At 41.5% G+C, this 26,017-nt stretch overlaps 1 protein-coding gene across 2 annotated transcripts; it reads right to left on the bottom strand.

The window, feature by feature from the left end:
- Positions 1-1,465: 1,465 nt before the first annotated feature.
- Positions 1,466-8,391, bottom strand: PENK (proenkephalin). Of its 2 annotated transcripts, none has more exons than XM_055318370.1 (4): positions 8,364-8,391; positions 6,461-6,517; positions 5,877-6,017; positions 1,466-2,428 (listed from the first exon to the last, which is right to left on the bottom strand). In XM_055318370.1, the coding sequence occupies exons 2-4, from the start codon at positions 6,497-6,499 to the stop codon at positions 1,766-1,768; spliced, it is 843 nt and encodes a 280-aa protein (XP_055174345.1). In that variant the 5' UTR covers positions 6,500-6,517; positions 8,364-8,391; the 3' UTR covers positions 1,466-1,765. The 2 variants fall into 2 exon arrangements, with proteins under 2 accessions (XP_055174345.1, XP_055174344.1); XM_055318369.1 differs by lacking the exon at positions 8,364-8,391 and adding an exon at positions 6,602-6,673.
- Positions 8,392-26,017: the final 17,626 nt, after the last annotated feature.

The raw sequence follows: 26,017 nt of genomic DNA, 5'->3' as shown, positions 1-26,017 counted from the left end.
CAACACTGGTTTCCAAGGGCCAGCTGTTGTTTATCACCTTTTTCCTGATCTGCTCCAAACACATCACTTCCATTTCTAGTTCAAAAGGAGAGGGCTCTAACCTGGAAGAAAAAGTTAGAGTGCCCGTGATCAAGACGATAGGTGGTGGTGTGGCTCTGAGTGGTGTTGACCTGTGACCCCTTGCAGTGATCAGAAGGACAGGAGTCTTCTAATAGTGCCTGGCCATGTGGATGTCCTGGGGACCCTAGCAGAGTTGGACACAGAGGGACAGACTGCCCAAGACAGCAGAGTTGCCTCATCAGAATGGAGCACACAGGTGGTGGGCTGCAGAGCAGAGATTCTTCCTCTATTTTTCTGAGTTGCTAAACACTGAATTTTGTCAGAAAGAGCACAAAAGAGAAAATGAGTGAGGGTCCTAGGGGATGGGAGTGGAGCAGCAAGTAGTTTCAATTAGAAAAAAAGGAAGAATGTTACAGTTTTGGTGTTTGTTCCTGAATGTTTCCCCAAATGGTTTAATTAATATGAAGTAGCCATAAGCCTCTTGTGTGGTAATTTGCCTTCTAAAGCATCCATAATACCTTTTCCAGTGATCTGGTCACCAAATTCCTTCATTCATTCCTTTATTCACATATGTCCGTTTGTCAGTTACTGGAGAACCCACCATTGCTTGTGGTATAAGGATATACACTACTGAAGAGGATACAGTCCCAAGTTTTTACAATTCTTGGTAGTGACCAGAGTGAGAGAGCAGGAGCTGGAGTGTAAAGGACATTGCTAGGGAGCAAGAAGAAGTTTGGGGTCTTCATTCTATTTTTTATCCTTAAACTGCTGGGCAAACTTGGTTCAACTATTTAACCTTCCTGGACTTCATCTGCATTTGTGACATGGGGCTAAATTATTTTGTATTTCTTACTAACTTCTAAAATACTTTGCTTAAGAAACCAGACATGCACCTCTAGATATAAGTGCAGATCTCCTTCTTTATGAGGGCACAGCTAGTTTCTCACTCAGGCTTTGGTTTTTCTTCCTGTATCTGATTTCCAGAAATGAGACTGGAAATATGCTGTGCTTTGCTCAGTGTGTTCACTCATCTAGGCTATGAGGAATTATTTTTTTAAGATTTTACTTATTTATTCATGAGAGACACACAGAGAGAGGCAGAGACATAGGCAGAGGGAGAAGCCCTGCAGGGACCCCGATGTGGAACTCGATCCCAGGACCCCGGGATCACGCCCTGAGCCAAAGGTAGATGCTCAACCACTGAGCCACCCAGGCGTCCCTATATATGTGGAAGTAAATTTAAAAAATGGTTTTGCAGCCTTGGCTGTTGGAAGAGAAGGAAGCCAGTGATGATGATTCTGTCCAAAGCTTCAGTGTCTTCAACTTTAGGATTTAGGTGGAAACCAGAAGGCGAGTGAAGGCCTGGGAGAAGAAGAAACTTACAAAGATGTCATGCAGCTGGGGTAATGGGTTTATTGGATCTATTTACAAATAAGCAATTATTGGTGCTTTGTCAAAAATAAAGGGACAAGGGAACAACAGCAATTGTAGCATGAAAACGACACAGCTGCAATAGACCAATACTGAGCATAAACACTGTCAAGAGAGCACAGGACCTGAAGTGAGCGCTTTCAGGTTGTATAGTTAAGTTATCCCGACAATACAGTCAACTCTACAATGCAAGCAGTGCGCCATAGTAAGACACGATTGACCAGGGGGCAAAGGAAGGCTGGCTGGGGCCTGGGGTCACTGGCGGCCAATGGGGTTAAAATCTCATAAATCCTCCATATCTTTTCTCCATCTCAGGAACTTCTTTGGAGTAGCTTTCGCCTTCTTCATCAGAGGGCAGAGAGTCGGCAAAGCGCTTGAGGAAACCCCCATACCTTTTCTGGTAGTCCATCCACCACTCGGGGCGACCGACTCTTCTCATGAAGCCCCCATACCGCTTCTGCAGCTCTTTGGCTTCTTCTTCCAGTTGGGGGCTTCTCTTTAAGGCTCTCATGAAGCCCCCATATCTCTTGCTCACATCTTCATCATCACTGCCCTCTTGGTGGGGGCCACCTTCTCGGTTCTCCCCGGTTCCCAGCAGCTCTTTGAGCAGGTCTGAGGAGTTGGCCAGGACATCCTCCTCCTCTCCGCTCTTCTTCATGAAGCCCCCATATCTCTTGGCCAGGACTTCCCCTCCATTGGCCTCTTCGTCTGCCTCCTGAGGATAAAGCTCATCCATTTTTTTCATGAAGCCTCCATATCTTTTCATGAAGCCCCCATACTTTTTGGCCAGTGCGTGGCTCTCCTCCGGCTTGCTGGTCTCCCTGAGGGCGGTGGCACCATCTTGAGGAAGCTCCAGTTTGGACAGCTGCAGGAGCTCCTTGCAGGCTTCCCAGGTTTTGAGAGAGGGTAGTTTCCCTTCGCATTCCAGGGTGCAAGCCTGGGAAAAGAATTCTAGTTAGTGATACCAAGAGGCTTTTCGGATTTCATTAGGTAAAGGCATTTTCCTGAACCATTGAGTGTGTGCTTTGATATGGAAACTCTCATATAATAAAGTAATTGCCATTTTCTTATCACAACTTTTCAGTATACTGAACAGGCAAATCAAAGGAAAGTGGAATCACTGTAGGTAATTAACTGAATTGAATTAGAATTTTCTTTGAATTTTAACAGATTGTATCTCTGCCATGCCATTTCAATATTGTCAAAGACTTTTACCACCCAATTTTAACTTAGATTGGCTGCCTGCACAATCTAATTTCACTGGATAATTTTCCATTGTTGATTGCATTTTGTTTGAGCTTTTTCTAACCAAGAGGGAGAAATTTCTCTTTACCTAATTAGGGACATCAGCCCCAGATTCCTTCCATCTTCTTGTCTCATACATAAAATCAATACTAATAACATAAGTTTTGTTTACTCTCTTGAGTTACTATTCTACCTGGAATGGCATCTAGTATTCCTGCAAACATTTTCATTCTTTTTTTTTTTAAGACTTTATTTATTCATGAAAGACACAGAGAGAGTTGGAGACATAGGCAGAGGAAGAAGCAGTCTCAAGCCTGACGTGGGACTTGATCCCAGGATCCTGGGATCACGACCTGAGCTGAAGGCAGATGCTCAGCCACTGAATCACCCAGGTGCCCTCAAACATTTTCATTCTTTGAAGGAAAACAACAGTTTCAAAGTAAATCGGAAAAGAAAGACATTCTAAAACTCATTTTAAGTCCTATGAATTATTTGGATTATAACATATTGATTTGCTTTCCCTCTCTCTTGATTGAAAACAGATTTAAACAGACTAAAACTGATTTAATCACCTTGAACCAAATGTTTGTAACAATAAGGTCTGATATGAAATTATCATATGCAAATGTTCACACATTATTCATGTTTGTTAGCATTTAGTTACAGGTAATACAAAAAATTTTCCCCCCCAATAGAAATCATATTATTTGATAAAATATATAATTCCTTCTTTTTATTATATAATAATTAAATTCTAATCATTGTAAGATTTAGACTATATGTTCTAATAACCTTGTTAGGTTCTCTTCTACTGACAGATCATTTGGGTATGATAAAAAGAGAACTAATATTACATGATAATTTATAAAATCTATATAATATTTCTGGGCATTTCAGGGCTTTCGATAGTTGCTTGAAGTATACTTGTAGAATTCAGGTTACAGACCCTTGATTTAGAAAAACCAGGTCCTTTCTTGGTATTTAAAATATATTAGTATATTAATTTATATAAAATACACACATGTTATTTTCACAATGCAAAAAAAGCACTCTATTAGTGCAACGAAATTCCTTAGGGATCTTTAACCAGCTCTTAAAAATTATTTAAGAAAATTAAATAGATGCATATATAAAAATCTACAGATGATGCTGTTAAAATGATCCCATGTTATTCTTGATACCGAGGAAATAAAAATATCATTAAAAATGCAAGATGTTCAGATGTCAATAACATTTCCATTCTAAAATGAAATGTAAATGATCTCTTTGTCAAAAATTACCACCGAATATTTTGTACAGTACTACCAAAAGGCTTCTTAATGTTGGGATTCCTTCAAAAAGAAATAATGACAAATAATCAGAATAAAACATTCACCCGAAAGAACTTGTGTTAATTTATAAGCTCCTATGCAGAGAGGCCCCTGGGTAGCTCAGAGGTTGAGCATCTGCCTTTGGCTCAGGTCGTGATCCCCGGGTCCTGGGATTGAGTCCCACATCGGGCTCCCTGCGAGGAGCTTGCTTCTCCCTCTGCCTATATCTCTGCTCTCTCTGACTGTCTCTCACGGATAAATAGAAAATAGAAATAAAAAATAAGCTCCTGTGCATTTTTTGGTAATATTTATCACACTCTGTGTTCTATGGTCAAGATTGTATTACACAGTGAATTCAATATGGGCATCAATCATGGCACGCTTGCTTAGCTTTGCATCCACCACAGAACCAAGTACAAGTGTCTTTCAGATGGTAGAGGCCCAATATTTGTTATGTTGCTTCTACATGGTTTTAGTCAGGCAATCTCATTTCTCACGTCTTCTGCATCTGAGCTGAAGTTCCAGAACTGCTATAATACCAACAACATAATCATTAACAAAGCCTTTTGTCACAGAGAAAATAACAACCCTACATGTAAGCCCCAGAAAAACCAACCAGTTAAACAAATCAGAAAGACAAAAGATAGATGAAGGGAATCATTATCCATAATAAAACTTACGATGCAGCATTTCATCATAGTTTAAATATAAAGCCCTACTATGTGTCCTCTCTTTAGTGCCATGTTAGTACCTGCACAGATGGAATGAAATGGCTCGGGTAACTCAAATGAAACAAGGAAACGTTGAACCAGAAATGTACACCTTGGGTTTTGTGGAATTCTTTCCTTAATTTTCATCCCTATTTTACGCATCTTCTTCACAAAATTTCTTCAAAGGCTCAAATGAGGGGACTTAACTCCTTGGGTTAATACATTATTCTCTACCTAGCCTTTTAAGTTATCATAGAATTTCAACAAATTGACAAGACAGTGCAAAGGAGTCATTGGAGGGGTACGTTAAAATGAAGCTTCCTGGAGTCTCAAATTCAGAGATTCTGATTCAGTAGAGCACCTGGGGCAATTTAAGAGCACAGGGACTCTGATCAGAATATGAGTGTTCTCTTGTTCTCAGCTTCTCTCCCCGCCCTCCCCACAGCCCTGACAGGTACTTTATCTTTGCGTTGTTGTCACCTCCTTGGACACTGGCCACCTCTCCTGTGCCTTTTTCATAGCCGAATTCAACTGCTGTCTTAGTGGCTATTACAAAAGTGCGGCCAGGATAAGACAGAAGTTGAATTTCAGCGTCACTTGCCGGCAGGTGGGACGTGCTGATCTCTTTCTTTCCCGTCTACTGCGCACCCCGCTCCTCTCCCTTCCTCGGGATCCGGACCCTTTGCTCCTTTGCTCTCTCTACCCACAGGTGAGGGTAAGGGCTTGCGTGATCTGAGGGTGAAAGGACTGGGCAAATGAAATCCAAATAAAGGTAACGAAATGTCACTAATATACTCCGACACTAGTTGCAGGAAGGATGGGAGGATGGATTGTCTGGAAGGGGCTCTTGGTATCTTCCTCGGGACAGGTGGGGCGACAAGATGCTGAGGAGAGCACATCTCGGGGCTCCTGCATCCCCGGGGTTAAGGCGAACTTGGTCTGTGTGGCGGCACTGCCGCCCTCCCGGGTCCCTGGATGGTCGGGGGTCCTGAGGCTGGGGGCTAGAGCGGGGCTGTGTCGGCGGCCCGGCAGCAGCGGGACACCTGCGTCACCGGGGGTCCAGGCGGCGTCCCGCGGTGCGCCCCGGCCCGGGCCCAGGCCCCGGCCCGCCCACACTCACCAGGGGGTTGAGGTCGCTCGGGCGCGCCAGGCGGTAGCTGCACGTCGCGCAGTCCTGGCTGCATTCCGCCCTCACGGTCGCCAGGAGCCCGGGGCCGAGCGCCAGCAGCCAAGTGCAGAGTCTCAGGAGCCGCGCCATGGGCTGCGGGGGGAGAAGGGGACGCGAACTCCGAGCGTTCTGGGAGCAAAGCGGGTCCCACCCGGGGGCAGAAAGCTCGCAGGGACGCGCCCTCCTGAGCCGCTTCTGCAGTTGCCAGGAGCCCAGGTGGACGCTGCCCCCCCCCCACCCCGCCCCCGAACCCGGGGATGCCCAGGCGCTCGGCTCGCTCCCTGGGCTTGCACGGCCTCGGGAGCATCTGGAGGGAGTACCCGAGTGCGAGGACCAAATGCGAGGGAACGGGCGCCTTCGGGGCGGGGTTCACCCGACTCACAAACGGACCAGAGAGAGTTGGGACACCCCATGCAATGAAGGGAACTCCGGGGGGGGGCGGGTAAAAACCCACAAAAACACAAAAAGCAAAACCGGAGCAGGCGGACGGCGCCAAACGCATGCGGCAGAGGCGCTGCTCGGGCAAGTTCACTCACGCTGACGGCGACGCGGTGGCGCAGGCTGGTCGGAGACATCGGGTCCCAGGCTGTGCTCTAGGAGGGAGGAGAGAGGGAGGCAGGTGTGAGCCGGCGGGCGCGGGGCCCAGCGGCCAGGTGCGCGGGCAGACCCGGCCTCACCGTCGCGGCCCTCGGCGTCCGCGGGGCTCCGCGCGCCGGCCTCGCCCGCCCGCCGTCCCGGGGCTGGAGACCGCGGGAGCCACTTTATAATTAGCCCCCGAGCCCCGGCGGCGAGCGCGCCCCAATCGCCGAAGGGCTGCGGCTGACGCAGGCCCTACGCCAGCCCCGCCGCCCGCGCGGGAGGGGTCCGCGCCCGCCCCGCACGCGGCCCGGGGTGGGGGGCGCGCGGGGAGCCGTGGGATGACATCAGGTGCCCCGAGTGAGGTCACCGGAATTGCTCTCCCTGGCGTTGCGGACTCGGGGCGAGCGCCAAGGGGGGGTCGTTGGGAGGCGCAGGTGGACGGACTTAGGGGTCTGGAGCGCGCTGGATAGCCCGCGAGCTGGTGAACCTGCGCGTCTCTGCCTCCTCCCCGGCCAGTGGGTGCTCGCGGTGGGGCTCGCGGTGGGGCTCGCGTCCCTCCACCCGCCTGTCCTCACTGGGCCCCGCGTCCCTGCTGCAGGTTCTAAGAGCGCTGCGCGCATCCCAGGCGCTGTGAAGGGTTCAAGGAAAGAATGATGGAAACTTAGGGGGAATCTCAAAATCTCGGGGCTGAGCTTTCCCCTTGCACTTAAGTGAGGCCCCCTGACAAACGTGGATGCGGGCAGCGTTCCCCCGGGGGGGACCAGCCGGTACCCAGCTCCCTAGGCAGGCTTCCAGGTCGGGGACGCTCTGCGGGAAGCGCGCTGCCTGGGGTGTCCTGGGGATGACTGACGAGTGAGAGGGGCGCGGGGCGGGTGCGCTGTCGGCGGGCGGGCCGGGACACAGGGGTGATGGCGAGGGGCAGCGCGGGGACTCTGGGGTCCGGGCTGTCGGTTGAGACCGACTCTGCCACTTCCTAGCTCTGCGGAAGGTTGCCAGGGCGCTGGTTACTTATCCTGTGGAAGGCCTCAGTGTTCCCGTTTGGCAGAGGGACAAGGGGGCAACGCGCCATTCCTAAGACATAACGGACCAAGGCATTTAGCCTGTGTCTGACAGACGCAAAGCCCTGGCCAGGGGTTATCTAATCATCCGTCGTCCATGCACCTTTCGGTTCGTCTACCACCTGCTCATCGCACATCGCACATCTTGTTTATTTGTCCATCCATGTGTCTCTCTGTCCTGGCCCTAGAGGGAAACCACACACAGTCCCAGCCGAGCCGGTAACAGAGGGTCTCGGGTCTTTCTCCGCCGCAGGCGCCCTCTACAAGGACGCGCGGTTCCCGCGCCCTCGCAGTCACCGGCAGCCGCAGGGGCTCCCCGGGCCCGGGCCGCGCTGCATCGCCCGTTTTGGTCGCTAGAGGGCAGCGCTGTCCCGCGTAGGTTTGGGAGCCCCGGGAAGGGGTCTCAGGGCCAGCTCCGCACCCGCACCCGGAGTGACCGCAGAGCTGCAGGGGTGCAAGGGCTGCCTTCGGGCAGGGGTGAGTCTGCAGCTGGGAACATGGAAAGCGGAGCGCTGGGGTGCGGCGGCGGAACGCGCGACCTAGCCCTAGGAAGCCGGTGCTGACGTCTTGCCAGAAAAGCATAACGTGCCCCTTGAACACCTGAGGCTCTTCCCACGAGGGGGCTGCTGGTCTCCTCTCCAGCTGCCTACTCTCTCTCCAACGGAGAGGGGATTTTGCATCTGTAAGTGAGATTTCCCCCAGTGGCCTGGGCTTTGTAAAGGCAGCGGGCCACAGGGCAGTACTCCGTGCATAAGGAGTGCACGAACAAGTCCTACCCCAGAGGAAAGGAATCTCGCTGTACCTGGGCATTGGCGTGCCTGGCGTCACCCGACAACTTTAAATACACGACCGGGGACGAGACATCCGTGTGCGTGGAATGACCGCGCCAGGCGTGGCTTCCTTGGAATGTGCATTGCTAGACACTGGCAAGGCTCCTTAGAATCCTGGAATTAGAATCCTCAGAACCCTAGAGGGTCCAAGTGACATCCAGGTGACCAGCCCAGACAGTGGCAAAAACCAGGTTCTGCCAGAACTTTCGGGGGAAGCCTCCTCCCTGGCATCTACTACAGGTTTGGTTTGTTTCTGATTGGAATAATGAATGTCTGCTGAGTTGGTTTCTCTTGGTGAATCTGCTGCTTTCCCTGTAGCTTTTTAAATATCAGGAAAGAGAGAAAGAGAAGGGGAAAGAGAGAGAGGGATGCCCCTAGGATAGTGCAAGGATACTTAGTGCCCCAGAACCTGGCCAGTGTTTGGGGCGTAGTGGATGCTGAATAAATGTGTGGCCTGACTGTTGGAAGGGGTGAGGGTCGATATCCGCTGTACACCCGAGGAGGATCTCTTTCATCCCCTTCTCCATCTATCCTGGAAGCAGAATGGCATGCATTTCTGTATTCATTTCTTTATATTTGAATAGTGGCAGTGGCTTGCGGGGAATTCATTTTTTCATGGTGTTGTAAATATTTATTTCAAACTAATAGATGTTGCAGTTACCTTCTGGGAAAAAAGGCTGTTCCAGAAATCAGACTCACAAAAGGGAAGAGAATCTTCTCTTAAGGTATCTAATCCAGAGAATTCTGATTTCCATGTCAGGATCAAGTTCACTCCTTCTTCTAATTCTGAGGTCTCAAACTTTAGACAAAAGGGATTTACTACAGAAACCAGAAAAAAAAAAAAAGGTGATTGGTAAACCCTTGGTGATGAGTGGTGTTCTGGGAGCGGTAGGAGGGATTTTAAAAGTCCTTGCAATGTCCTCTTTCATCATTTTCAGGATGGGAGATGCCTAATTTGAATGATGTCTTTCAGGTGCCTGTTCCTCCCCTGCTTCCCTTTCCTCCCACTCAGATACAGATGCTTTATTATGGAACTTGCTGTCTCCCTGCCCCTCGATCCCTAACAAATCAGTAGTAGGAATACAGCAGTTCTGCACTCCGAACTCCATGGATTGTATAATGTTTCAGCAAAAAAAACCCACCACGTTCTAACATGTCAGATATTTGGAGTCATGCCAGAGGCAGGGTAAACTTGCCTGTTTTCCCTTACAATCTAAAGTAACATGCTTTGCAAGCTAGGATTCTGTGAGCTAGGCACGTTACCATAAAGGATCCCTGTGAAGGGATTCTTCTTCAGACTGGCTCAGAACCCAGGTCACGGAGAGACGGTAAGTAGGATTGGTTGGAAGGAGATGCTTTTATGGGGTGATAAATCCCCACTTCAGGGAAAATGATTGCTGGTACATTCTCACTCTCAAAAATGCAGCAAACAAAATAAACCCCTTAGGAGAAAAAGTGAGCTGGTACAAAGTTGTCTGTGAGTGAGTTTAAATAATAGATGATGTATCAGTGGGTCAGACAGAGAGAAGGGGGAGAGAGGTGAACAATAATAAAAACAGCAGGGAAGGGAAACTAAACTCAGCTCATCAAACATAATGTATATGTATGTGTAAACTCAGAATTGAGATAGAGTTCCTAAGGTAGGCCTTCAGCTCTCAGACAGGAAAAAATAAATTTGAGTATTAAGCATGAATAAAGCAAGTTACATGATGACTCACTAGATTAGGAGAAGATATACCTGGGGTTCCAACGAATATATGGATTCTTTTTTTTTTCTTCCAAGAATCTGAATCTTAATTTTATTTCTTACTCTAACAAGGAACAGAAAATTTAATTTTAAACAAGGTTTGTTTTATAATATTGATAAAGAATAGAAAGATTTTAGAATAAATCTTACAAAAGAGGTACAAGGCCTTAACAGAGGACATTAAAAGATGTTGATGAAAAACACTTAGACCTAATAAATGGAAAACATAACCCGTAATTTAATTATTTCCTGTCGTGTCATTTATCTTGTTCCTCTATTGCCTGCATTTTGTAGAAACTGTAATTTACATCTTAAATCCTGATAGATTAAAATTAAATATTTTTAGCTAGATTATGTCATAGGTGATATTGCTACTTTATATACCATCATGTAAACATATCTGGTTATCCCCACTTTGAGTGAAGCTGAGAATAACCACTGAATTAGAGTGATTGACCACTCGATTGGAATGATCTTTAGGTTCTTATTAGTCCTCATTGGTAAGAAATCATTTTTTATGCTCATTATAAAATTTATAACAAAAGTAAAGAATCCAACAACATTTCCCTGTTTTCACTGACAAATGTGGTCCATTTCTTTGGCTAATACAAAAATACTTCAAAGTTGGATTTTTTTTTCATATCATGTTTTTAAGAAATGGTGGTGAAACTCTAATTCACAGATTGCCAACCAATCCCATGCAGCTAGTTTGTAAGTACTAAACCAAATCCTCCATGTAGGAATAAACCTCCCATATTTTCAAGGTAGAGATTTGGGACTGTAGTCTGGCTTTTGCCTATAGGACCCCTGCTCAGCTTATCACCTCCTTCTCGCTCCTGACTGGCATCACTCTGTGTTGTGACACCATGCTCCTTGGGCACAGGTAAACACACCCCTCTAGCAACTCCATGACCCTTTGTCCAACAGAAGAGGCACGCATTGTCCGGCTGCATTTTATGTCCGGATGCATTGTTTTGGCTTCCATGTAATGTTGCAGCGTTGCTCTGAGTTCAGGGCGTCGCTCATCTGGCCCTCTGATTCAGGCATGGGTGGGGCATGCTGTCAGACTCTGCTCAAATCAGGTGGCCTTCTCAGAGCTGTAGATGAACCTGTGCTCAGTCTGAAGTGACCGTCTTGAGGACTGCAATGGCCTCATATCTGGCCTTGCTGCCCCACAGATGGAAGAGAGTAGTGTCTCCTGGCATACAAGCCATTCGTGGTAACCTGTTTGGGAAACTAAGTTTGCACAAAGGCTGCAGTTTGAAAAAGTTTAGATGTTTGAAGGGTTGCCAAGTAGCTTGAGTTCTATTTTATTTGATTTATATTTTTCATTTATTTTTCGAATTTCAATTTAGATTCTAGTTAACATATAGTGCATTGTTGGTTTTAGGAGTAGAATTTAGTGATTCATCACTTACATACAACATCTTGTCATCACAAGTGCCCTCTTTATACCTGTCCTCCATCTAGCTCATCTCCCCACCCACGTCTCTCCATCAACCTCAATTTGTTCTCTATCTTTAAGGGTCTCTTATCGTTTGTTTCCCTCTCTCTTTTTTTCTTTTTCTTCCCCCTCCCATATATTAATCTATTTTGTTTCTTAAATTCCACAGACAAGTAAAATCATATGGTAGTTGTGTTTCTCTGACTGACATGTTTCGCTTAGCATAATGCACCCCTAGTTCCATCCACGTTGTTGCAAATGACAAGATTTCATTCTTTTTGATGGCTGAGTTATATTCTATTGTGCATGTATACCACATTTCCTTATCCATTCATCAGTTGAGCAGCTTAAATTAAAAAAAAAAAGATTTTGGGAATTGCCTTGAAGAAAACCGGAAAACTAGTCATGTTAGAAAATTGTATTGCTCTTTGGACCTAAACCTTATTTAGTGACTTGACTTTGATTTGTTTTTGGTTGTTTCCAAAACCAAATTGCGTATCCTACCTGCAAGATCTGCAGAGAAGGCAAAAAGTATTAATGGAATGAATGAATGAAAACATCCACCAAGCAACCAATTTCTGCAGTTGAGGCAGTGCTAGAGGAGAAGTTCTAAATAGATTTGAGCAACAGTAAATCCCTAGGATAAATGTAAGGACTCCAGTTTACCTGGAATTCTTTTTTTTTTTTTAATGATAGTCACACACACACACACACACACACACAGAGAGAGAGAGAGAGAGAGAGAGAGAGAGAGGCAGAGACACAGACAGAGGGAGAAGCAGGCTCCATTCACCGGGAACCCGACGTGGGATTCGATCCCGGGTCTCCAGGATCGCGCCCTGGGCCAAAGGCAGGCACCAAACCGCTGCGCCACCCAGGGATCCCCTTACCTGGAATTCTTGAGGAAATTCCTTGCATATAATCCACAACACAGAGCTTTTCTTTATACATGTAAGATACACAGTAAAGTTGTTTTTAAGAACTGTGTTCCTACTTGTAGTTACATCTTCCAGTGGCTCCCATGTTAATGGGATGGACTCAACAAGTTAAAATGTCATAAAATTATATAAGGACAAAGCTAAAAGCCTGCAGACATTCATTACTGACTCATCATTCTCTTGATATTTACTTTGTTTTGTGTAGATACTAGAGCTTGGAAAAACATTTTTAAAAAAATTCTTGTGAAAATCAGTCTAGAGAAGGTGGTTTTGGTGGTGCAAAATGTAGTAAGAGAATAGTAAGGTTGAAATAGACACCTTTTTTTTTTTCCAACTCTGAAGCTCTTATCTGATAATACACTTGCTGGAAAAGTAAATCCAGTGAATATCTTAACAGATATCCTAGAAACTAACACATTGCAGATTTTATGAAGAAAAATGATTATGTTTCTATTAAGAGTTTATGATCAGAAAGTGCTCATTTTAATTTCTGTTATCAACTAAATGTATGCACTTGAGAAAATGATTTCTAAACCTCATTTTTCTCATCTGTACAACAGAGATGACAAAACTAACTTCACTAACTTATTGCATGGATTAAGTGAAAAACTAATATACATCCTATGTTAGGTATTGCATTTATATTAATCACCCTTTTTATTGTGCTGTGTATTGAATTTCTGAAGCAAATTATTTTTTCTCAGTTCCTGAATTGTCGTATTCTTGGCTTCTCATTTTCAAAGCTGTGATTTTTTTGCTTTAGTGTAGTGTTCAAATAATAAAAGCAAGTGAATATTTTGATAATGGCTAAAGGAAACAGATTTTTTATTTACCTGGATCCGGTGCTCCAAATTATAAATTACAATGATAGAACAATTTATATTAACTGTAGGTAGCAAGCTGCTTCATAAAATTGGAATACTTATGGAAAAGATGACTTGTGGATAGCACAATATTAACATCTTATTTGATTTCGAATATATTGTGTGACATTAATCTTCAACATTTCTGTGTGTAGCAGGGCAATTTAGGAGAGGTAAAATGTGGTAGAGGCACTTGGCCTAGGGCACTTGGAAGCTTCAAAGGAAAGCAGGGTCGGAACAAGTGGAGATGATAGGAGAGAGAGAACTAGGACAAGGCAGAGAGACAAGAAAGAGCCCATCAATGAAGACAGCTGTCAGGGTGCAATGTGGTGTGACGGGGGAATTGATCTGATATGGAAAGTCTCTGGTAGGGTGGGTCAGGGGAAGTGGAAATGAAGAGGAAGGAAGGAGACTGATAAGCCATGTGAGGTAGTGGGAGTGGTGGGAAAGCTGCTGGTCGCTCAGGGTAGTGTGACACAGGGAGCACTGACTTCTATCTGCCCCCCTTTGCTCTGCAATGTCCACTTCACAGGGAGCTAGATGTCTTCAAGATTTGTGCAGAGATGATGTAAGAAAAGATTTTTTTGTCCTTCATGTATAATGTGTGTTTTTTAAAAAGATTTTATTTATTTATTAATGAGAGATGGAGACATAGGCAGAGGGAGAAGCAGGCTTCCTGTGGGGAGCCTGTTGCGGGACTTGATCCCAGGATCCCCGGATCATGACCTGAGCTAAAGGCAGACGCTGAACCACTGAGCCACTCAGGTGCCCCAATGTGTTTGTTTTTTAACTTCATATCCCCTAGAAAAGATGTGGGAATCAGACAGAAGGAGAACATGTTGGGATCATAACTACCACTTGCCCTATCCATTGTCCTCCCCTAGAGGATGACACACCCTCATTCATTAATTAATGGACTCTCACTTAGGACAAGTTCTTCAGCTCCTTGCTGTAAAACCTCCAAATGGATTTGCTTCTTTCACATCAAATGAGTTTGATTTTGCACTTGACATCCTCCTAAGCCTTTAGGGAAGCTTGTGTCATTGTGACTTCTTTTTCCCATGTATTGTTAGTCTTTGCCTCTCAGCTATTTCTTTGTCCTCATATTGCATTCCTAAGCATGAAAATGTGCTTGTTTTTTTCTCTTATGTTTAAAAGAACACTTTCTTGGGGGCACCAGCGTGTCTCGGTTAAGTATCCGACTCTTGATTTCACCTTAGGTCTTGATCTCAAGGTTGTGAGATTGAGCCCCACATTGGGCTCCATGTTCATCAGGAAGGTTGCTTGAGATTCTCTCCCTCCCCCTCTCTCTGTGCCCCTTCTCCCACCTTTTTCTCTCTCTAAAATAAATAAATAAATTTGGAAAAAAATTAAAAATAAAAGAGCACTCTCTTAAATCTGTAGTAATTCTCCCTGCCCAACTTCTAGCCTAACTTTATCTTATCTTCACAGTTAAGATTGTTGAAGAATGCTTTAACAAGAATGGTCTAGAAAGGCCATTTTCATCTTCCTATGAATTCTTATTCCACTGCCATTTGATTTTGTTCTTATCATTGTAGGGAAATCATACTTGTTAAACTCAGCAATAGCCTCTTAGATGAAAAGCCAAGAAACTCTTTTCAATCCTTATATTATTTGTCATATCCACAGTATTGGACACTGTTGACTGTGTCCTCTTTCTAGGAATTGTCCCTGAAATTTTTTTTCTAACCTTTCCATTTTTCCTTCTAACTGTTTTCTGGGCTTTTCTTTCTCCATCTGTCCCTTAAATGATGATATTCCCTATGGTTTTGTCTTGTGCCTCATCTCATCTCAAGTTACACATTCTGCTTGGGAAAAACTATCCACTTTGGGACTTTACCTTTATTCATATATATTCCTAAATTTTTATCTTTAGTTCAGGTTCCTCCTCTGTCTGCTTGAGCATATCTCAATTTGTATGTGTTCCAGGCACCTCAAACTTAGTCTGTGTTTAACTACTTTAGTCATTTCTTCTTCAAATCTGCCCTTGCTCCTGTATTCAATCTCAGGGAATGACAGACATCTGGAAATCATTCTTTTTAAAATTTAAATTTAGCCATTCTAAGGCTGTGCAGTGGCATTCTCTAATTTAATTTATACTTCCCTGTTGACTTAATGATGTTGAGCTTCTTTTCATGCTTTTTGGTCATTCATATTTTTTTTGTGATGTCAATTTGAATACTTTGCTCATATTTATTTTTTATGATTGAATTGTCAGAGCATTTTGTATGATCTGTTTCTAAATCCTTTGTCATAAATACATTTTGTTTATAGTGAATATTTTCTTCCAGTGTCAGGCTTGTCTTAATATTTTCTTAACTATGTCCTTTGAAGAGCCAAAGATTTGTGTCTTATCTAAGAAATCTTTGCCTACCGCCCCTGGTTGTAAAGACACTCTCTTCTTTTTTTCTAGAAGTTTTATAGTTTTAGTTGTTATATTTGTCTTTGATATATACCAAGTTAATATTTGTGTCTGTGATAAGAGTCAAAGTTAATTTTTTCCCAAAATGAATATCCAGTGTTTTTTGAAAAGACTACACTTTTCCCATTGGATTAACTTGGAAGCTTGGTCAAAAAAATCACTTGACTCTATGTGTGTGGATCTATTTCAAACTCTCTATTTGATTCTTTGTTTTGCTGATCAACATATCTGTGTATATGCTAACATTTCACACTCTCTTGATTACCTTAGCTTTATAGTAAGTCTTGAAATCAAACTGTAAACCCTCCAACTTTGGTCTTCTTTTTTGTAATTGTTTTAGCCATTATGGGGTTTTTACACTTCCATATGAACTTTAGAATCAGTTCATTAGTTTCTACAGAAAAGCCTGCTGGGATTTTGTTTGGGCTTAATTAATTCTGAGATCAGTTTTGGGACAATTGGCATCTTAACATCTGTGTCTTCCAATCCATGTATGTGGTACATCTTCCCATTTATTCAGGTCTTCTTTAGTTTTTATCAGCAGTGTTTTATAGTCTTAAGTGTGTAGGTGTTGCATACATTTTGTGAAATTTACTCCTAAGCATTTCACACATTTTGATTGCTTTCAAATCGTATTATTTAAAGCTTATTTCCCAGTTGTTTGTTACTAGTTCTATTTTGTTTTTAAAAGAGGGATAAACTTGTATAGGTATTAATGCTATTCTATGTTAGTTTGTAATTGATAGTACACTTCTCCTCTCCTAGCCTGTAGGTGACTTTCCATAATTTTTTTATTCTCCTTATGTAGGCACATATACTTGTATGTAACAGGCACCCAATAAAAGTTTTTTGAATGAAGATATCACTTTCAAGTTCATTTTGGTTTAGTTTTCAAAAGACCATTAAAAACACTCAGAATTTAAGACTCTGGGAATTCTCATAGCTTGAGATATATCTGAAAAGCAGAGTGAAGTGATTTGACAATTACTTGACTGATTTGAAAAATGTGGACATTTCTTCCCTTGATTGGCATCCGAATTATCTATTGTTCATCTTAACAAGATAAGTGTCAAATCACTTTTTACTTGTGTTATCTCAGGAGAGAAGCCTAAAAAAGAGTGATTCTAAGTCTACAGCACTGCACACAGATGTAGGGAGTAGGAGCTGTTATAGCTCAAGACCATTACAGCAACTACAGGGTAATAGAATCCCAGGGTTGCCAAGAAATCCTAGAGGTGAAAGGAATTGAAGAATTAGAGGTGTAGCTGTATCCAATGAAAGTAAATTCCTTCTCAATCTTGAGTTTCCACGGTTGTTGGACAAGATGGTAGATTTATCTTGATTTAAGAAATCCATCATCTGGAGAGAGGAATTTCTTATAATTACTAATATAATTACTAAACTCTTTACTAATACATTTTACCTGGTTGGCCTCTAGAGTCATAGGACTTTGCAAGCTCTAATGTCTGGGAATTCAAATCAGAAACTTGCTTGTTATTTGTGACCCCCTCCATCTTCCTAAATCTCTACCTTTCATCCATCATCATGTCCTGGTGTGTCTACCTTTTCAACATCTCATGAATCCCTCACCTCCTCTTTCCCCATCCTCACTGCTTTTATCTGGGCCCTTGCTGCTTCTCAGATGGATCACTGCTATTAGCTCATTATGTGCCACATGCCACTTTGTGATAATATTCGTGAGAAGACCGAAGCAATACAAGAGAACAGAGGTGGGGAGGAAGAAATCTTTCCATGCGAAAAGCAAGAAGGATATTTTGGGAGCAAAATGGAGCAGGAGTACACTTCTCTGAGGACCATGCTTGCATCCCTGGCTCTAGGACCTCACATGGGGAAGTGCTTCATTACTAGAAGGAAAGGAAAATAAAGGTTCTACGTGAGGCTTGCACTTTATTTTTAATTCTCTTCCTGGCTTTCTGCTTTGAATCTCTTTCACCAGTTTATTCATATCAGTCTGCAAGCCATATGCCATGGGAAACTTTATAATTTAGATAGTATAGCTTTTCAAATGTTTTAAATGGATGTATTTTTTTGGGGGGGTGGCTAGACCTTTTAGTTTGACACCTTTGACTGTCTCTTGCTAGAGGAACTGCTTGGCCAAAAGCACCCACGTTCGGAAAATCTTCATTTGCAACGTCAGTGATAATTACTTGTGGAATCCCAGATCCACGATGGCCTATGAGTCAAGCAAAGAGACCTCAAATATATTAACTGTTTCAAATATTTTAAAAGACAGACACCATTTCTTTGACTTATAGGCAGAAAACCCGCAGCTATTGGCAGCACACAGCCACATATATAGAATGGGAACGTCCAGAGTGTTGCTGGGTGATTATAAACCTTGACAAAAGAATCAAAACCTCTCTCATGAAAGGCTTCGCGTACTTGTCAAAATGAAAACAAATTTAGAAACTGAGAACATAAAAGTGCTTTACCTCTGTGCATATGTGTGTGTATGTACGTGGGTGTGTCCTGGGAGTACAGGGTAATATTCTTTTTCTTCCACTTCTTTAGTTAGTACAAGAAAAGTAAGAGAAAATTTGTCTATGCCCAAATTATCTTCCCCTTGTATCATGACTATATGGATACATACAGAGCTGGATATGCATATGTCTAACCATAGCTGGTAGCAATGGCTTTGAATAGGAGTGTATTCACCTTGATGAGGGCATCTATTAAACAAATATGCAAATTCCTAGACCTACACCCAGACAGTGTGATGCTGGTGATCCGTAGAGAGGCCCAGGAGTATACACAATAGCAAGGTCCCCTGCAGTCAGACCATCTGATCATACTTAAGAGAAACGCTATCTACAGGAAAAAACACTCAATGGATGTGGCCTGGGCTAATGGTTTAACCTCTGGACCTTACAGCATGTGGCTACATCGATTGCCCTGAATGGCACCTTGAAAGTCACACATACATCCCCCATACTCACACATACCAAATACACATCCCATACATGTGTATACACACACATACCACACAACCACACATACATATGAACATATACACATATCCCCCCATATATATATATGTATATATGCACTATATTCACACACACACATCACACACATATACATACTCACCACACACATACTTCATTTGTCACACACACATACACCTAGCACACCTGTATGCACACACACACACACGTGCATTTTGCTTTTTCATAAAATACAGGGAAAACACCACTCATCATAAAACAGTAGTATGTTGGAGAATAATGGTCTTTTTCCAAGTCTCTTGAAATCCTTAAAAAAAGTGCAAATCAGGGAGATGAGCTCATCTCTGTGGCCTTCACAGAACCTGATCATTTTTATCATGACGAAGAACAAACTCTTTTTACTATAATGAGGAGAAAGTAGATTTCAAAGCTCCCTTTAAAATGTTAATATATGTCCCACAGGTACATGGTCTCATTTCACATTCACTCTGGGGTTGGGGAAACTGAATGGTATTCTGTAGTGGGCAAATAATAATAATAATAAAAACTTGATGAAATCATGACCAGGAGGTAGGAGTAGGGGTGGTTAAGAGCAGAGCTCTGGGGCTTTGTGTTGGGATCATCTGGATTGGATTTTCATCCTGGCTTTGCTTCTAGAGGCCTTGACGGAATTCATAACCTCTCCCAACTTCATCAGCAAAGGGTCATAATTGTAGTACTTCATAGGATTGTTGTAAAGATTCAAATGGAAAATGCTTATAACAGGGCTGGACACATAGTTAAGAGTAGATAGATTTTTATTAATAAGCAGAATTAATGCTTGGAGCCACTGAAGCTCCCATGGCTTTCTCAGTACCCCCTGACCTCTAATTACAGGTCACTTACTGGAAGAAGATGGGGAAGAGCTGAGAGCAACGTGACTATAGGGAGGACAAGGCAGAGAGACCAGGGGGAGGAAGGAGAAGTGTCTTGGTGTGGAGTGCATTGGGATCCCTGGACGTGGCCTCATGCTGCCCCCTGCTTCAAACCATATCACCTGCAAATAGATCCTGCCAATCATGGTCTTATTGGGGATCCAGGTGGCCAATTTTATTTGCTATAATCTTCAGAGGCACATATTGATCAGTTCTACGACTTCTGCTTTTCATTAAAATAGCAGTGAACATTTAATTTCAGATAGCTCAAGTATTAGAAGCAGCTTTGAACGCAACTTCTTTTCTTTCTTGGAATTTGGGGGCTGTAAAAGCTGGCTAGGAGGAGCCCTCAGATACAGTTCTTTATAGCAGATCTTACAAAATAGTGGCCAGCAGTTGGAAATTGGCTCAGAGACGTTTTGTTTGGCTGATAAGGTATGTTTTAAAATTTTGAGTTGGGGTCCAGTATTTAAGAAAAAGGAAACCTTACATAAAAGTGTGTATTTCCAGCTTATTTTGGAAGTCGGATCTAGCTCTTGTCCAAGCTCCCATTCTTGTTTGGACCTACAGGTAGAGGCCAAGTTGTGGCTGTCCTAGGAGGGATGAGGGTCCTTCAGGTTGCCAGGCCATGCTGGGCCTGCTGTACACATTCTAATCTTCCTGAAGTTTTGAATTCTATTGCTGGCTTTACAAGTTATTTTTTTTCAAATGAGATATAATCGACATATTAGTTTCAGGTATACAGCAACATTCTGATTCAGTGTTTGTATGTATTGGGAAATGATCACCACAATAAGTATGGTTACCATCTGTCACCTTACATTGTCACAAAATAATTTTTTTTCTTGTGATGAGAACTTTTAAGATATATTCTCTTAGCAACTTTCCCACACAAGAGCATTATTAACTGTAGGCACCATGCAGCACATTGCATCCTCATGACTTATGTACTTTATCATTGAAATTTTGCATCTTTTGACCGTCTTTACCCATTTCACCCTTATATCTGCCCACCCCCTTCTGGCAACTACCAGTTTGTTCTCTATCTATGAACGTGGTGTTTTTGTTTTCATTTTTAGATTCCACATGTAAGTGAGATCATACAGTATTTGTCTTTCTTTGACTTATTTCACTCAGCATTTTTATGAACCTTAAAATCCATCTATGTTGTCTCAAATGGCAAGATTTCATTCTTTTTTATGACTGAGTAATGTTCCACTGTGTGTGTGTGTATGTGTGTGTATGAATTTTTTAAATTCATGTATTGATAAACTTGTAAGTTGTTTCCATATCCTGGCTGTGGTAAATAATGCCACAATGAACATGAAAGTACAGATACCTTTTTAAATTAGTTTTTTTTATTGTCTTTGGATAAATACTGAGAAGCAGAATTGCTAGATCACATGGTAGTTCTATTTTTAATTTTTTTGAGGAATCTCGATACTCTTATTCACCATTGGCTGCACAAGTCTATATTTGCACCAATAGCATACAAGGGTTCCTTTTCTCTATATCCTCACCAACACTTATTTGTCTTTTTGATGACAGCCATTTTAATAGGTGTGAAGAGATAGTTCATTGTGGTTTTGATTTGCATATTCCTGGTGATAAGTGATGTTGAATATCTTTTCATGTGTCTGATGGCCATTTGGATGTCTTCTTTGGAGAAATGTCTATTCAGATGCTCTGCCATTTTTTAATCAGATTTTTTTCTTTTGCTATTAAGTTGTACAAATTCTTTATACATTTTGTTTTTTTTCTTTATATATTTTGGATATTAACCTCTATCAGATATGTGATTTGCAAATATTTTCTTCCATTCAGTAGGTTGTCATAGTAATTTCATTGATGTCTCCTTTGCTGAACAGAAGCTTTTTAGTTTGATGGAATACCATTTATTTATTTTTGCTTTTGCTGTAGGATTTAAAAAATCATTACCAAGACCTATGTAAAGGAGCTTACCACCTATGTTTTCTTCTAGAAGTTTTATGGTTTCAGGTCTTATATTTAAACCTTTAATCCATTTTGCGTTAATTTTCATGTAGGATGTGAAACAGTCATCCAGTTTCATACTTTTGAGTGTGGTTGTCCCGTTTCCTCAACTGGCTTTTCTCTGAGACTGTCATTTCTCTATTGTAGGTTCGTAGCTCCTTTGCCATGAATTAATTGAATATATATGCATGGTTTTATTTCTGGAATTTCTATCATGTTCCATTGATCTGTGTGTCTGTTTTAATGCCAATACCATACTGTTTTGATCACTGTAGTTTTTGTAGTGTAGTTTGAGGTCAGGGAGCTTGATGCCTCTAACTTTGTTCTTTCTCAAGATTGCTCTTGCTATTGGGTCTTTTGTGGTCTCATGCAAATTTGGGGATTGTTTATTCTACTTCTGTGGAAAATGATATTAAAATTTTGACAGGAATTTCAGTAAAACCGTAGATTGTTTTGAGTAATATGAACATTTTAACAATATTAATTCTCCCAACACATAAGCATGGAATATTTTTCTATTCACTTTTGTCTTCTTCAATTTCTTTCATTAATGTCTTAAAGTTTTCAGTGTATGGGTCTTTCACTTCCTTGCTTAAATTTATTCCTGGTATTTTATTCTTTTTGATGCAATTGTAAATGTTTTCTTAACTTCTCTTTCTGAGAGTTCATTATTATATATAGAAATGCGACATTTTTGTATATTGATTTTGTGTCTTGCAATAGTACTGAATTATTTATTAGTTATAATAGTTTTTTGGTGCCTATTTGTTTCATTTATACAGTCAGACTTAAAATATTTCTTTACTCTGAAGAAATAGATTTACTTTTGTAAAAATCTCATATTTTATACTTTGAATACTATCCCTTCTCACCCACTCTGTTCTTTACTTGTGCAACTTTAGTTAATTTGTGCTGAAACTTTTAATTCTGCAGAGTGTTTCCAAAGTCAGAAAGCATAGTATACATGAATTTTAAAAAGATAGTAAATTCATTAAAGAATAATTTATATATAGTGTACCCTCTACTGTGTTCCATTTGATGAGTTTTGACAAATATTGCACTTGTGTAATTGCTATGACAATGAAGATGTAAAAAATTCCCAATACTCCAATTATTTTCATGTCCTTTTGTATTTAATCTTTTTCAGTGAGTCTGAGCCCCTGGAAATCACTGATGTGATTTTGTCCTGATAGCTTTACCTTTTCAAGAATGTCATAAAACTGAATCATAGAGGATGTAGCCTTTTGTATTTGGTTTCTTTCATATGCTTTTGAGATTCATCTATGTTGTAGCACATATCTGTAATTAATTTTTTTATATTACTGAGTATATTCCATTGTGTGAGTGTATCTATTCATTTATACACTTACCAATGATGGACATTTCATTTGTTTCTGGTTTTAACAAGTAGGAATAAAGTTGCTGCAGACATCTACACACAGATTTTTTTTTTTATTGCTCTTGGTTAAAAATCTAGGAGTAGGGCTGCTGGAATGTTATAATCCTTTAGGAATGGATTGCTTATGGATGTTATAAGACACCAATAGGCTGTTTTCCAAAGTAGTGATACCATTCTGTTTTCCTATCACCAATGTATGAGGGTTTTAGTTGCTGTATACCTTCGCTTGCATTTTGTATTGTCAGTTCTAAATTTAAAAAAAAGGGATCCCTGGGTGGCGCAGCGGTTTGGCGCCTGCCTTTGGCCCAGGGCGCGATCCTGGAGACTCGGGATCGAATCCCACGTTGGGCTCCCGGTGCATGGAGCCTGCTTCTCCCTCTGCCTGTGTCTCTGCCTCTCTCTCTCTCTCTGTGACTATCATAAAAAAAAAAAAAATTAAAAAAACAAATTAAAAAAAATTCCTTGGTAAATTGTTTAAATCTTTTACTCATTTTTAAAATGAGTTGTTCAGGGGGCACCTGGATGCCTTATTTTGTTGTGTCCCACTCTTGGTTTTGGCTCAGGTCATGATCTCAGGGTTGTGAGATCTAGCCCCACATTGGGCTCCTTGCTCAGTGTGGAGCATGCTTAAGAGTCTCTCCCTCCCTCTCCCTCTGTCCCTTCCTTCTTTCTCTCTCAGATAAATAAATACATAATTTCTCTTTTAAAAAAGTGAAATGAGTTGTTTGTGTTCTTATTACTGAATTGAAAAAGTTCTTTATATAAATTATACACAGGTCTTTTTCTAAGTATGTATTTTAAAAATATTTCTCTCAGTTTGTGACTGATCTTTTAATTTTCTTTACAGCATCTTTTGAAGAGCGTAACTTCTGATTTTAATGGAGTCTAATTTATTTTTTTCTTTTTTTTTTTTTTGTGCTTTTTGTTTCCTAAGAAACCTTTCCCTGGCCTGAACTCATTTTTAAGCAGAGTATTAGTTACATTAAAATATACATGATTGAGGAGGTGGGAAAAATATATGACCAATATGCTTTTCTTCAACCTCCAGACAGACACATTTTCAGGTTAAAAAATATCTCTAAATTTAAAGCAATGTGTCTGATGGTTAGAAAGAATGCAACGCATACACTAATTTTTTTCTGTGTTCCCAGGTTTTTAGGATAGTCAGTCTTGTAATCTTTGTCCAGGTTAGCAATTGGACCTACTGCTTTATATTTAGAGATACATCACGTGTATATTCTGTAGTCTCATAAGCACTCCTTATATTTTCTTTCATTTTATCTCTTTGTGTTCGATCTTTCCTCAGAGTCCTCTCCAAAATTGTCAACTCTCTAGCTGTTTATGATCTGCTGTATTTCATTCATTGGATTTTTTTATGTTAAAGATTATACTTTGTTTCTCATTTGGAGAATTTTTAAGGTTTCCCTATTCATTTTCCCAACTGTTCTGCTTTTTGTTTTCTTTTTTAAGGATTCTGGTCATTTAATTTTATCTTTAATCACTTAAAACATTATGGTTCTGGAATCTCTTTTGGGTTTTTCAATGAATTTGAGTTCTTTGGGGGGGGAAACTTGTGTTTCGTGAAATGTCCCCTACCCCTTTTTGCAACCTGTTTTTTCATATTGTCTGTAGCTTTTTATAGTGAGTTGATTTTTTTTATAGAGATGTTTATTTGTTTATGTATGTTTATTCTGTGGAAGTACTCTAGGCTAGGAAAGTGACACTACACAGCATTTTTTGTGCTAGCTTGCTAATGTGTCCTGGTGGTATTAGTGGCCCCAGAGTGGTGTTTATTTTAATTTATTGACTTATTTTAAAAAATTTCTGTGTATGCAGGGAGCTCATTCCACCTAATATGAACTTGAGGCAACACTTCTTCCTGTGTGGGTGTCAAAATTCCCATATCTAGTCTAAAAACAGTCCTATGCCCCCTGGAAACACCAGGTTCCCCTTAGTGTTTAGACTTTGATTTCATTCTTAGTATCTGACAAGTGGAAAGTTTCCTGTATTTTAAAATTCATTATATGTTTGAAAATACTCTTTAAATACTTATATGGTATTTTATGTGTTTTTAGCAGGAACCAGGGACTCTTTAACGGTTGGTTTGCCACATTGCTAAAAATTCATTCTCCCTAAAGATTCTGTTTTCTAATTAAAACCACTCTTAGAGTTTGATGTCTAGATTTCTTTGTTTGTTTATCTATTGCCTCCAATGTTTTCTTATTTTTTTAAATTTTCTTTTTAATAATAAATTTATTTTTTATTGGTGTTCAATTTGCCAACATAACAGAATAACACCCAGTGCTCATCCCATCAAGTGCCTCCCTCAGTGCCCGCCACCCAGTCACCCCCACACCCCACGCCACCCAGTCACTCCCCTTCCACCGCCCCTAGTTCGTTTCCCAGAGTTAGGCCTCCAATGTTTTCAATCACATGCTGAATTGTTTTCCAGAAGAGTGAAAGATGAATCCTCCTATTTGAAACTTGCAATTTTCATGCAATATGAAAAAATTCTTTGAAAAATTCCCCTCCAGCCACTTGCATCCCCCTCCATGTAAATCTCTGTCCTTCAATTTAGATCTCTTTCCCAGTTAAATAGTTGATGCCCTTTAGGTTTACTTATTAACTCTACCTTTATCTTCTTGTGGAAATATGCCCCTGAGTTATCAGAATCACTAACCCAGCACAGCCTTTCCCTTACGTTGCATATTTTTTCTTCCCTCATCAAATAGGTAGCTTGAAAATATCATGATAATCTGCATATCTGTTCCATTATGCACTTGGAGATTTATGGAGAACAGAGCATTTTTATTTGAGTGCTTCTTGTATCTCTGGTTCCATTTTAGTGGAATGCAGTGTGTAACATACTTTGCAGTAACATGTGGGAAGTGTGTAACGGGCCTCCATCCATGAGCATCTT

The sequence above is a fragment of the Nyctereutes procyonoides genome, unplaced genomic scaffold (genome assembly GCF_905146905.1).
Source record: "Nyctereutes procyonoides isolate TBG_1078 unplaced genomic scaffold, NYPRO_anot_genome, whole genome shotgun sequence".
Lineage (NCBI taxonomy): Eukaryota > Metazoa > Chordata > Mammalia > Carnivora > Canidae > Nyctereutes > Nyctereutes procyonoides.
Note: the sequence above shows the minus strand (reverse complement) of the source record. Positions and strands in the feature narration are given on the sequence as shown.

Excerpts from the sequence above, each read along its gene's own strand:
- PENK (XM_055318370.1), bottom strand. The coding sequence starts at position 6,499 with ATGTCTCCGACCAGCCTGCGCCACCGCGTCGCCGTCAGC. Across the intron at positions 6,018-6,460 it reads GCCACCGCGTCGCCGTCAGC|CCCATGGCGCGGCTCCTGAG; the intron begins GTGAGTGAACTT and ends CTCCCCCCGCAG. Across the intron at positions 2,429-5,876 it reads CGAGCGACCTCAACCCCCTG|GCTTGCACCCTGGAATGCGA; the intron begins GTGAGTGTGGGC and ends TTCTTTTCCCAG.